At 46.3% G+C, this 12,441-nt stretch overlaps 1 protein-coding gene across 1 annotated transcript; it reads right to left on the bottom strand.

Moving 5' to 3' along the window:
- Window positions 1–10,276: 10,276 nt before the first annotated feature.
- Window positions 10,277–11,293, bottom strand: LOC139463691 (serine-aspartate repeat-containing protein F-like). The gene has a single exon (XM_071244947.1). It carries the CDS (start codon window positions 11,291–11,293, stop codon window positions 10,277–10,279), a length of 1,017 nt encoding a protein of 338 aa, XP_071101048.1.
- Between the last annotated feature and the right edge of the window lie 1,148 nt (window positions 11,294–12,441).

The following is a 12,441-nucleotide window of genomic DNA, read 5'->3' as shown; positions in this document are numbered from 1 at the left end:
TGGTTACCTGACACTGCCCGTTACACGTGTCTCCCAGCTACATCAGCAATGGTTACCTAACACTGCCCATTACGTGTCTCTCAGTTACATCAGCAATGGTTACCTGACACTGCCCGTTACGTGTCTCTCAGTTACATCAGCAATGGTTACCTGACACTGCCCGTTACGTGTCTCTCAGTTACATCAGCAATGGTTACCTAACACTGCCCATTACGTGTCTCTCAGCTACATCAGCAATGGTTACCTGACACTGCCCGTTACACGTGTCTCTAAGCTACATCAGCAATGGTTACCTGACACTGCCCATTACGTGTCTCTCAGTTACATCAGCAATGGTTACCTGACACTGCCCATTACGTGTCTCTCAGTTACATCAGCAATGGTTACCTGACACTGCCCGTTACGTGTCTCTCAGCTACATCAGCAATGGTTACCTAACACTGCCCATTACGTGTCTCTCAGCTACATCAGCAATGGTTACCTGACACTGCCCGTTACACGTGTCTCTAAGCTACATCAGCAATGGTTACCTGACACTGCCCATTACGTGTCTCTCAGTTACATCAGCAATGGTTACCTGACACTGCCCGTTACACGTGTCTCTAAGCTACATCAGCAATGGTTACCTGACACTGTCCATTACGTGTCTCTCAGTTACATCAGCAATGGTTACCTGACACTGCCCGTTACGTGTCTCTCAGCTACATCAGCAATGGTTACCTAACACTGCCCATTACACGTGTCTCTCAGCTACATCAGCAATGGTTACCTGACACTGCCCATTACGTGTCTCTCAGTTACATCAGCAATGGTTACCTGACACTGCCCGTTACACGTGTCTCTAAGCTACATCAGCAATGGTTACCTGACACTGCCCGTTACGTGTCTCTCAGCTACATCAGCAATGGTTACCTGACACTGCCCGTTACACGTGTCTCTAAGCTACATCAACAATGGTTACCTGACACTGCCCGTTACACGTGTCTCCCAGCTACATCAGCAATGGTTACCTAACACTGCCCATTACGTGTCTCTCAGGTACATCAGCAATGGTTACCTGACACTGCCCATTACGTGTCTCTCAGTTACATCAGCAATGGTTACCTGACACTGCCCGTTACGTGTCTCTCAGTTACATCAGCAATGGTTACCTAACACTGCCCATTACGTGTCTCTCAGCTACATCAGCAATGGTTACCTGACACTGCCCGTTACACGTGTCTCTAAGCTACATCAACAATGGTTACCTGACACTGCCCATTACGTGTCTCTCAGTTACATCAGCAATGGTTACCTGACACTGCCCATTACGTGTCTCTCAGTTACATCAGCAATGGTTACCTGACACTGCCCGTTACGTGTCTCTCAGCTACATCAGCAATGGTTACCTAACACTGCCCATTACGTGTCTCTCAGCTACATCAGCAATGGTTACCTGACACTGCCCGTTACACGTGTCTCTAAGCTACATCAGCAATGGTTACCTGACACTGCCCATTACGTGTCTCTCAGTTACATCAGCAATGGTTACCTGACACTGCCCGTTACACGTGTCTCTAAGCTACATCAGCAATGGTTACCTGACACTGTCCATTACGTGTCTCTCAGTTACATCAGCAATGGTGACCTGACACTGCCCGTTACGTGTCTCTCAGCTACATCAGCAATGGTTACCTAACACTGCCCATTACACGTGTCTCTCAGCTACATCAGCAATGGTTACCTGACACTGCCCATTACGTGTCTCTCAGTTACATCAGCAATGGTTACCTGACACTGCCCGTTACACGTGTCTCTAAGCTACATCAACAATGGTTACCTGACACTGCCCGTTACACGTGTCTCCCAGCTACATCAGCAATGGTGACCTAACACTGCCCATTACGTGTCTCTCAGTTACATCAGCGATGGGTACCTGACACTGCCCGTTACACGTGTCTCTAAGCTACATCAACAATGGTTACCTGACACTGCCCGTTACACGTGTCTCCCAGCTACATCAGCAATGGTTACCTGACACTGCCCATTACGTGTCTCTCAGTTACATCAGCAATGGTTACCTGACACTGCCCGTTACGTGTCTCTCAGCTACATCAGCAATGGTTACCTGACACTGCCCGTTACACGTGTCTCTCAGCTACATCAGCAATGGTTACCTGACACTGCCCTTTACGTGTCTCTCAGCTACATCAGCAATGGTTACCTGACACTGCCCGTTACACGTGTCTCTAAGCTACATCAACAATGGTTACCTGACACTGCCCGTTACGTGTCTCTCAGCTACACCAGCAATGGTTACCTGACACTGCCCATTACGTGTCTCTCAGCTACATCAGCAATGGTTACCTGACACTGCCCGTTACGTGTCTCTCAGCTACATCAGCAATGGTTACCTGACACTGCCCGTTACACGTGTCTCTAAGCTACATCAACAATGGTTACCTGACACTGCCCGTTACACGTGTCTCCCAGCTACATCAGCAATGGTGACCTAACACTGCCCATTACGTGTCTCTCAGTTACATCAGCAATGGTTACCTGACACTGCCCGTTACACGTGTCTCTAAGCTACATCAACAATGGTTACCTGACACTGCCCGTTACACGTGTCTCCCAGCTACATCAGCAATGGTGACCTAACACTGCCCATTACGTGTCTCTCAGTTACATCAGCAATGGTTACCTGACACTGCCCGTTACGTGTCTCTCAGCTACATCAGCAATGGTTACCTGACACTGCCCGTTACGTGTCTCTCAGCTACATCAGCAATGGTTACCTGACACTGCCCGTTACACGTGTCTCTAAGCTACATCAACAATGGTTACCTGACACTGCCCGTTACACGTGTCTCCCAGCTACATCAGCAATGGTTACCTAACACTGCCCATTACGTGTCTCTCAGTTACATCAGCAATGGTTACCTGACACTGCCCGTTACGTGTCTCTCGGTTACATCAGCAATGGTTACCTGACACTGCCCGTTACGTGTCTCTCAGTTACATCAGCAATGGTTACCTAACACTGCCCATTACGTGTCTCTCAGCTACATCAGCAATGGTTACCTGACACTGCCCGTTACACGTGTCTCTAAGCTACATCAGCAATGGTTACCTGACACTGCCCATTACGTGTCTCTCAGTTACATCAGCAATGGTTACCTGACACTGCCCATTACGTGTCTCTCAGTTACATCAGCAATGGTTACCTGACACTGCCCGTTACGTGTCTCTCAGCTACATCAGCAATGGTTACCTAACACTGCCCATTACGTGTCTCTCAGCTACATCAGCAATGGTTACCTGACACTGCCCGTTACACGTGTCTCTAAGCTACATCAGCAATGGTTACCTGACACTGCCCATTACGTGTCTCTCAGTTACATCAGCAATGGTTACCTGACACTGCCCGTTACACGTGTCTCTAAGCTACATCAGCAATGGTTACCTGACACTGTCCATTACGTGTCTCTCAGTTACATCAGCAATGGTTACCTGACACTGCCCGTTACGTGTCTCTCAGCTACATCAGCAATGGTTACCTAACACTGCCCATTACACGTGTCTCTCAGCTACATCAGCAATGGTTACCTGACACTGCCCATTACGTGTCTCTCAGTTACATCAGCAATGGTTACCTGACACTGCCCGTTACACGTGTCTCTAAGCTACATCAGCAATGGTTACCTGACACTGCCCGTTACGTGTCTCTCAGCTACATCAGCAATGGTTACCTGACACTGCCCGTTACACGTGTCTCTAAGCTACATCAACAATGGTTACCTGACACTGCCCGTTACACGTGTCTCCCAGCTACATCAGCAATGGTTACCTAACACTGCCCATTACGTGTCTCTCAGTTACATCAGCAATGGTTACCTGACACTGCCCATTACGTGTCTCTCAGTTACATCAGCAATGGTTACCTGACACTGCCCGTTACGTGTCTCTCAGTTACATCAGCAATGGTTACCTAACACTGCCCATTACGTGTCTCTCAGCTACATCAGCAATGGTTACCTGACACTGCCCGTTACACGTGTCTCTAAGCTACATCAGCAATGGTTACCTGACACTGCCCATTACGTGTCTCTCAGTTACATCAGCAATGGTTACCTGACACTGCCCATTACGTGTCTCTCAGTTACATCAGCAATGGTTACCTGACACTGCCCGTTACGTGTCTCTCAGCTACATCAGCAATGGTTACCTAACACTGCCCATTACGTGTCTCTCAGCTACATCAGCAATGGTTACCTGACACTGCCCGTTACACGTGTCTCTAAGCTACATCAGCAATGGTTACCTGACACTGCCCATTACGTGTCTCTCAGTTACATCAGCAATGGTTACCTGACACTGCCCGTTACACGTGTCTCTAAGCTACATCAGCAATGGTTACCTGACACTGTCCATTACGTGTCTCTCAGTTACATCAGCAATGGTGACCTGACACTGCCCGTTACGTGTCTCTCAGCTACATCAGCAATGGTTACCTAACACTGCCCATTACACGTGTCTCTCAGCTACATCAGCAATGGTTACCTGACACTGCCCATTACGTGTCTCTCAGTTACATCAGCAATGGTTACCTGACACTGCCCGTTACACGTGTCTCTAAGCTACATCAGCAATGGTTACCTGACACTGCCCATTACGTGTCTCTCAGCTACATCAGCAATGGTTACCTGACACTGCCCGTTACGTGTCTCTCAGCTACATCAACAATGGTTACCTGACACTGCCCGTTACGTGTCTCTCAGCTACATCAGCAATGGTTACCTGACACTGCCCGTTACGTGTCTCTCAGTTACATCAGCAATGGTTACCTGACACTGCCCGTTACGTGTCTCTCAGCTACATCAGCAATGGTTACCTGACACTGCCCATTACGTGTCTCTCAGCTACATCAGCAATGGTTACCTGACACTGCCCGTTACGTGTCTCTCAGCTACATCAGCAATGGTTACCTGACACTGCCCGTTACGTGTCTCTCAGCTACATCAGCAATGGTTACCTTACACTGCCCATTACGTGTCTCTCAGCTACATCAGCAATGGTTACCTAACACTGCCCGTTACGTGTCTCTCAGCTACATCAGCAATGGTTACCTAACACTGCCCGTTACGTGTCTCTCAGCTACATCAGCAATGGTTACCTAACACTGCCCATTACGTGTCTCTCAGCTACATCAGCAATGGTTACCTAACACTGCCCATTACGTGTCTCTCAGCTACATCAGCAATGGTTACCTAACACTGCCCATTACACGTGTCTCTCAGCTACATCAGCAATGGTTACCTGACACTGCCCATTTAAGCCTACATTATATATTTTGAAAATAACAGGTGTTGGGTGGAGTAAGGTGTGTTGAGGACAACGATGTAATTATAACCGCCCTCAGCGACGTCGACCTGACGCTGCTGATGCTGCTTACGTATGTTTATGTCATGTTTCTGCAAGCACAGAAGGTCAAACGAATTTGTCACAATTATGTTGCTACTTTACATGCGACATGTCATCTGTTGCGCCGAGATGTCAACAGCGACCAGTTGATTTGTCGGTGGCCTAAGTAGCGGACTTGTGATCAAGAAAGCTGAGACTCACGTCTCAGTCAAACTGAATCCTTTAGAAAGGTCAGCCTAAGAATGAGTTGTCGGAAACAGTATGTCATAACTCTTTAGCCAAGATCATATTCAAATCTGTGACAGCTCCCATAGATAGCCGTGGCATGGATAGGGTTTGAAGAGTCAAACATCAACGTGGATTATTTGTTTGTAAGTATTAATATTGCTCTCGCTTGTGCAGTCTGTCTGGTAAGACCATACCTCACCTTTTCCCGAGGACCTTGTGTCATCACTGTTTGATGGGGATTCATTGACGCATGCTCATGATTTAGTCCGAATCGTACAATAGACTGTTTTTTGGCAGATATTTCTTATAAATATGGAAAGGGTTTTGTCGGTGTTTTATAGAAACTTGCATCACAATCACACTCATGTAATAAGTGAATCTTGCTTTCTACCTTGCGGCGAGTTGGGTCTAACGCCACTTTTGATAGTATTTTAATAAGTATATGACAGACCCGTAAAGGTCCGGGGTGGAATAGGTCTTCAGCAACCAATACTTGCTAGAAAAGGCGATTATGCTTGTTCTAAGAGGCGACTAACGGGATCGGGTTGTCAGGCTCGCTGATTTGGTTGATGTCATCATATCCCAATTGCGTGGAACGATGCTCATTATGTCAATCACTGGATTGTCTGGCCCAGACTCGATTATTTATCCACTGTGGTGAAACCCACAACCACTGGTACCCTAATCCTGACAGGTTCTGGAACGATATAAATAAACGATTAGCGAATCCTGACACACCTTAGGGACGTAACTCTGCACAGGAGATGGAGGCACTTGAGACTTGATCACCGTGTCCCCGCATCAGCAGTTGTGTTTATAGTTAACTAACATTTATAACATAACAGTATATAAGTTGCATGTTTCAATAACAACAATGTTTAGATATTGTTTCATATAAAAGAGGCGCCATATTGAAGATCTTTATGACACGGATGGCACTTCAAAGCACCTGTCACAAATTTAAACTAGAGCCAGTGTGACAACACTGAAACCTCAGTACAACATAAAGCCATGATGTGCCAAAGAAGGACATCTCGGGAGCGTTATCGTTCAGAAAGCCAAATCCTTGCAGTTTGAAGCTGCCTGTGACAAAAAGGTTTCTGACGCTGTTCACGCAGAGAAGAGTCTTTGTAGCTCGGCTTGCACTTCCTGGAGAGACGGGAGAGTAGCGCAGTGCATGCTGGGAGCAAGCTCTTTGTCATTAGTCAGTCATGAGATCCCAATTTTATTGGAAAAAAAATCAAATTACAAACGCATTTCGAAAAAGTGTTTTTTTTTCAGTTGAGATAAAGTTCGATGCACCATGGTCTTCAATAGCATATAAATTGTTTTATCTTTTAAATAACCAATCACAGAATTGACGTATTATTATGTCATTATCTGGTCATTATATATGAAAAGCAATGTCTTTTTCTTTTGCCTTGCAGATTTCATCCCCTTGACCAATGGGTTTAACCCCTTGAACACTAAACAGTTCCTGTGGGAAGACTGTCGCAGGTGTGTACAGCTTCGTGAAATAACAGCGACAAAACCCGATCCATATTGATAAGAAATCAATGCCAAAAGCAGAGACCATTGTACACTGCCGATGTATGTGTTAATGAATCACGATCTAACCATGATGCCTGCAGATGTTTGCGAAAAGGTGAGCGTGTCCTGTATCACCGGTGGCACCCGTCGTAAACACATGCAAAGGCGCGTGAATTGTGAAAACACGGGAGCATAATATTATGGTACAAGTCCAAATAGGGAATTGCATCGGCGTCACTGAGGCGTCAAATTTGGAAATGTCCTCCGCATGGCTACAGTAAAACTTTGGGAAAGCTTTACTGATGCCGTGCATGTTGCAGCCTTGATCAAACAACTTTTGAACAAGAATCGTATGACGCTCTTTGAAATCTTCGAAGAAAGAGCATTCTAGAAAAGTCGTGAAACATGGGCAGCAAAGGGTGGGGCTACAATCGCGTGGAGAGTGTTTTGTCACTCTGAATCTTTATGCATAGATCTAACAGATGAAGCAGTCTCACTGGTCTTTCTCGATAGTTCAGGTGGGTAAATCAGAGGAAGGGCCACTCAACCGTTATTGAACTATATCAGATCACCAATCTACCCGAATCTTAAGTTGAACTTCTTGCCTTATTTTGATTTTGTCAACCAGAGCAGGAATTACGATTATGCATAAAAAACACATCCTGAAAGAGAGCAAAGACTATGCCCCTAGGAATGCCTACTTTTTGCCTTAATGCCTTTCACTCACAATTTACATAGATGTTATCAATGAGAAAGGCCAGCATTTGCTTTCATTTTTGACAAGTTGCCCCGAACCTCCGAAGATAGATATGAACTGTATCTATGGTCGCCACGTTTTGTTACAAATGTCGACCCATGAAGATCCGGGATATACCAGGTCTTCAGCAACCCATTCTCGGGTGGTCAGGCTCGCTGACTTGGTTAATGCATGTTATCGTATCCCAATTGCGTATATCGATGCCGATGATGTCAATCACTGGTCTAGGTTTGATTATTTACAGATCGCCGTCATATAGCTGGAATATTTCTGAGTGCGACGTTAAACAACAAACAAACAAATGTTACAAATGTCACATGGATCAAGGAATGAGAGTCTGTGGTCTACAGTGGTGTACATAGTTGAAAAATTAAATGTTTTGACAGAATTGAGTTTGACTGACATCCACAAACACGGAACCTAAGGGTCGTTAATTATGTTTTGAATATTCAACCAATATTCATCTCAATTGGTCTATTTTTGGAACCATTCAAATGGCCGGAAGCTAGGGTGCAACTTAAATCAATGAAGTGTCTAAGACACTAATAGGAAGCTCTTCGCCCGCACTCAACCATCCCTATAACAGTCTCCTGTCTCTCATCCCTCCCTTCCCCTCCTCACCCAGGGGGCACGGGTCGCCCAGTCGTCTAAGGCGCCGCGATTCGCTGTGCAGAGTTGCGTCCCTTGGAAACCGCCAGAAACCTGTGGGTTCGAATCACGGTTCACCCCGAATATGTTTCTAGGTTTGTCAGCACCATACCCGTGCTCGTGGGTTTCACCGAACTGGTAAACATCTGAGACCTGCATCATTTCGGGCTTTCCTCCCACATTAAGCTGACACGCCTTGATATAACCGGAATACTGTTAAAAGCGGCGTTAAACCCAACTCACTCACTCCCATCCTCACCCATCGCTGAAACAGCCCAATGTCTCTCATCCACCCCATCCCTCCCCTGCCCACCCACCCTCACCCATCCCTATACCAGCCCCCTGTCTTTCAATCGACCCTCACAGTCCACCCCACCCCAATGGCTGGCGATCTCTTTCCCCTCACATACAGCAGCACTCCCAACATGTCAATATGAATAACACAGTGATACACGTTATTTCTCGCGTGTTTCGCCCAACCAATTACCACCGTCGCGCTGTAAATAGTCTGGCATGACTTGTTAACAACCGCTCATCAAATAATTTGCCTTCCAGATACACGTATGTCGAGATGTCCTTTGACAAACACCCTAACACAACTAACACCTTTCAGCGTCAGGCACGGGAGTTTCGTGAATTACATGCTGTTTTTCCCGCCATCAGATCATGCTTGATCTACACATCGTGAAATTTGTCGTCTGCGAACTCAATAATGAGAGCTGGTATAGACTAGTATTTTGCGAAATACTCCGGAACACTTCGATCGAAATAATTGCTGTAGATTGTCCAGAAAGTAGGGTTTTCATCTTTGTACGTTGGACATTAGCCACGTCTGAGGCTGGTGTAGGGCTAATGTAGGTCATGGTGGGTGAAGAGGTTCCGATTAGTCTCCGAGCCACTTTAATTACATTTATTTCAGAGAAGACGATTTTAGCTCAATAAAGGTCATCTCCATTGATGGAAGCAGCACCCTAGTTTCAGAACATCAGAATAGTTCCAAACCATTTGAGATGAATACTGGTCGAATATTAGAAACGTAACTATATTCGGATACAAAATGGCCATCTAAAAGATAGGGTTATGAGGAAAAACACGTTTTGTATTTGAAAGGTTTTCTATGGGTAAAGCTGCAGTTTCTTCCTTTATCACAGTGGTGACTCCAGTGCCTGAACACCTGTCTCTGCTGCGATTGCTGTCCACGAAGGTATAAACGGGTCTCACTGCACTTCATGGTGGCAGAACTGAACTGTATCACATTCAGGCCCAGATCTGTGGCAGGAGTGAATGAGTATGGTGTTACGCCGATTTTAGCAATATTCCAGCAATATCAAGTGAAATGGGCTTCACACATTGTACCCATGTTGGGAATCGAACCCGGGACTTCGGCGTGAGTGAACGCTTTTACCATTAGGCTACCCTACCGCCCCGTCTGTATGTATAATGCAATTTTAAAATATTTTATGTACAGTTTATATACATGTACAGATCTGCATTTTGTGCTATCAAATAAATACATACAAAATACATACAGAATACGTACACAATATAGAGTCATACAGTACTATCCAAACATACAATTTACTTCCTAAATGTAGCCATAATCTTATTGCAAAAATTAGACAATTTTTCAAGTGTTGATCTGTGCAGAGTCTCGTCCTTTTCCAAGCGTGGATTCGCTGAAAGAGTATAGGTTTCCAAGATTCTTTGTCATTATGATCCTTCCGTATCCGTGTGCGTGTCTGCGTCATTGTCCGTGTGCGTGTCTGCGTCATTGTCCGTGTGCGTGTCTGCGTCATTGTCCGTGTGCGTGTCTGCGTCATTGTCCGTGTACGTGTCTGCGTCATTGTCCGTGTGCGTGTCTGCGTCATTGTCAATGTGCGTGTCTGCATCATTGTCCGTGTGCGTGTCTGCATCATTGTCCGTGTGCGTGTCTGCGTCATTGTCCGTGTGCGTGTCTGCATCATTGTCCGTGTGCGTGTCTGCGTCATTGTCCGTGTGCGTGTCCGCTTCATTGTCCGTGTGCGTGTCTGCGTCATTGTCTGTGTGCCCGTCCGCGTCATTGTCCGTGTGCGTGTCCGCGTCATTGTCCGTGTGCGTGTCTGCGTCATTGTCCGTGTGCGTGTCTGCGTCATTGTCCATATGCACGTCAGCGTCATTGTCCGTGTGCGTGTTCACGTCATTGTCCGTGTGCATGTCTGCGTCATTGTCCGTGTGCGTGTCTGCGTCATTGTCCGTGTGCGTGTTCACGTCATTGTCCGTGTGCGTGTCTGCATCATTGCCCGTGTGCGCGTCCGCATCCGCGTCATTGTCCGTGTGTATGTCCGCGTCATTGTTCGTATCCACATCCGCGTCATTGTCCGTGTGCGTGTTCACGTCATTGTCCGTGTGCGTGTCTGTGTCATTGTCCGTGTGCGTGTCTGCGTCATTGTCCGTGTGCATGTCTGCGTCATTGTCCGTGTGCATGTCTGCGTCATTGTCAGTGTGCGTGTCCGCGTCATTGTCCGTGTGCGTGTCTGCATCATTGTCCGTGTCCGTGTTCACGTCATTGTCCGTGTCAGTGTCATTGTCCGTGTACGTGTCTGCGTCATTGTCCGTGTCAGCGTCATTGTCCGTGTACGTGTCTGCGTCATTGTCCTTGTCTGCGTCATTGTCTGTGTACGTGTCTGCGTCATTCTCCGTATGCGTGTCCGTGTCATTGTCCGTGTCAGCGTCATTCTCCGCGTGCATGTGCGTGTCATTGTCCGTATGCACGTGCATGTCATTATCCGTCTATGTGTCTGCGTCATTGTCCGTGTACGTGTCTTATTATCCGCGTGCATGTGCGTGCCAGTGTCCGTGTCAGCGTCATTGTCCGTGTGCATGTGCGTGTCATTGTCCGTATGGACGTCCGTGTCATTGTCCGTGTCCGTCTCCATGTGTATGTCCGTGTCATTATTCGTGTGCATGTGCGTGTCCGTTTCCATAGTTTTCATTCAAGTTGTAAACGTGTACGACTTTCTTCCCACAATAAGATGACACTGTGTGACGTAACTGGTACAATGTAAAAAACGGCGTTGAACACATTGGCATTATTGATAAATTCCGCCCTTTTAATAGACTGTGACCAGATTTAGACATAATAATACGTCACTTCTACGGTTGATTATTTAAAAAAACAAACAAGGGATCTATTTTGGAAGACCAGAGTACATCGAACCTTATCCTGGGAGCAACTGAAGAAACAAACTTTTTTTCTCAATTCATTTGTAATTTGATTTTTTTTCCAATAAAACTGGGATCTCATGACTGACTAATGACAAATAGCTTGCTCCCAGCATGCACTGCGCTACTCTCCCGTCTCTCCAGGAAGTGCAAGCCGAGCTACAAAGACTCTTCTCTGCGTGAACAGCGTCAGAAACCTTTTTGTCACAGGCAGCTTCAAGGATTTGGCTTTCTGAACGATAACGCTCTCGAGATGTCCTTCTTTGGCACATCATGGCTTTATGTTGTACTGAGGTTTCAGTGTTGTCACACTGGCTCTAGTTTAAATTTGTGACCGGTGCTTTGAAGTGCCATCCGTGTCATAAAGATCTTCAATATGGCGCCTCTTTTATATGAAACAATATCTACACATTGTTGTTATTGAAACATGAAACTTATATACTGTTATGTTATAAATGTTAGTTAACTATAAACACAACTGCTGATGCGGGGACACGGTGATCAAGTCTCAAGCGCCTCAATCTCCTGTGCAGAGTTACGCCCCTTAAGTGTGTCAGGATTCGCTTATCTTTTATCATCTATCCAGATTCCGTCAGCATTAGGGTACCCGTGGTTGTGGGTTTCACCACAGTGGTTAAGCCATACGACCTGCTTCAAACTGGTATGTGCACATT

Source organism: Haliotis cracherodii, unplaced genomic scaffold (genome assembly GCF_022045235.1).
Source record: "Haliotis cracherodii isolate W230 unplaced genomic scaffold, xgHalCrac1.p SCAF_16, whole genome shotgun sequence".
Taxonomy (NCBI): Eukaryota; Metazoa; Mollusca; class Gastropoda; order Lepetellida; family Haliotidae; genus Haliotis; species Haliotis cracherodii.
This window is presented reverse-complemented; position numbering and strand designations above follow the sequence as displayed.

Excerpts from the sequence above, each read along its gene's own strand:
- LOC139463691 (XM_071244947.1), bottom strand. The coding sequence starts at position 11,293 with ATGCACGCGGAGAATGACGCTGACACGGACAATGACACGGACACGCAT.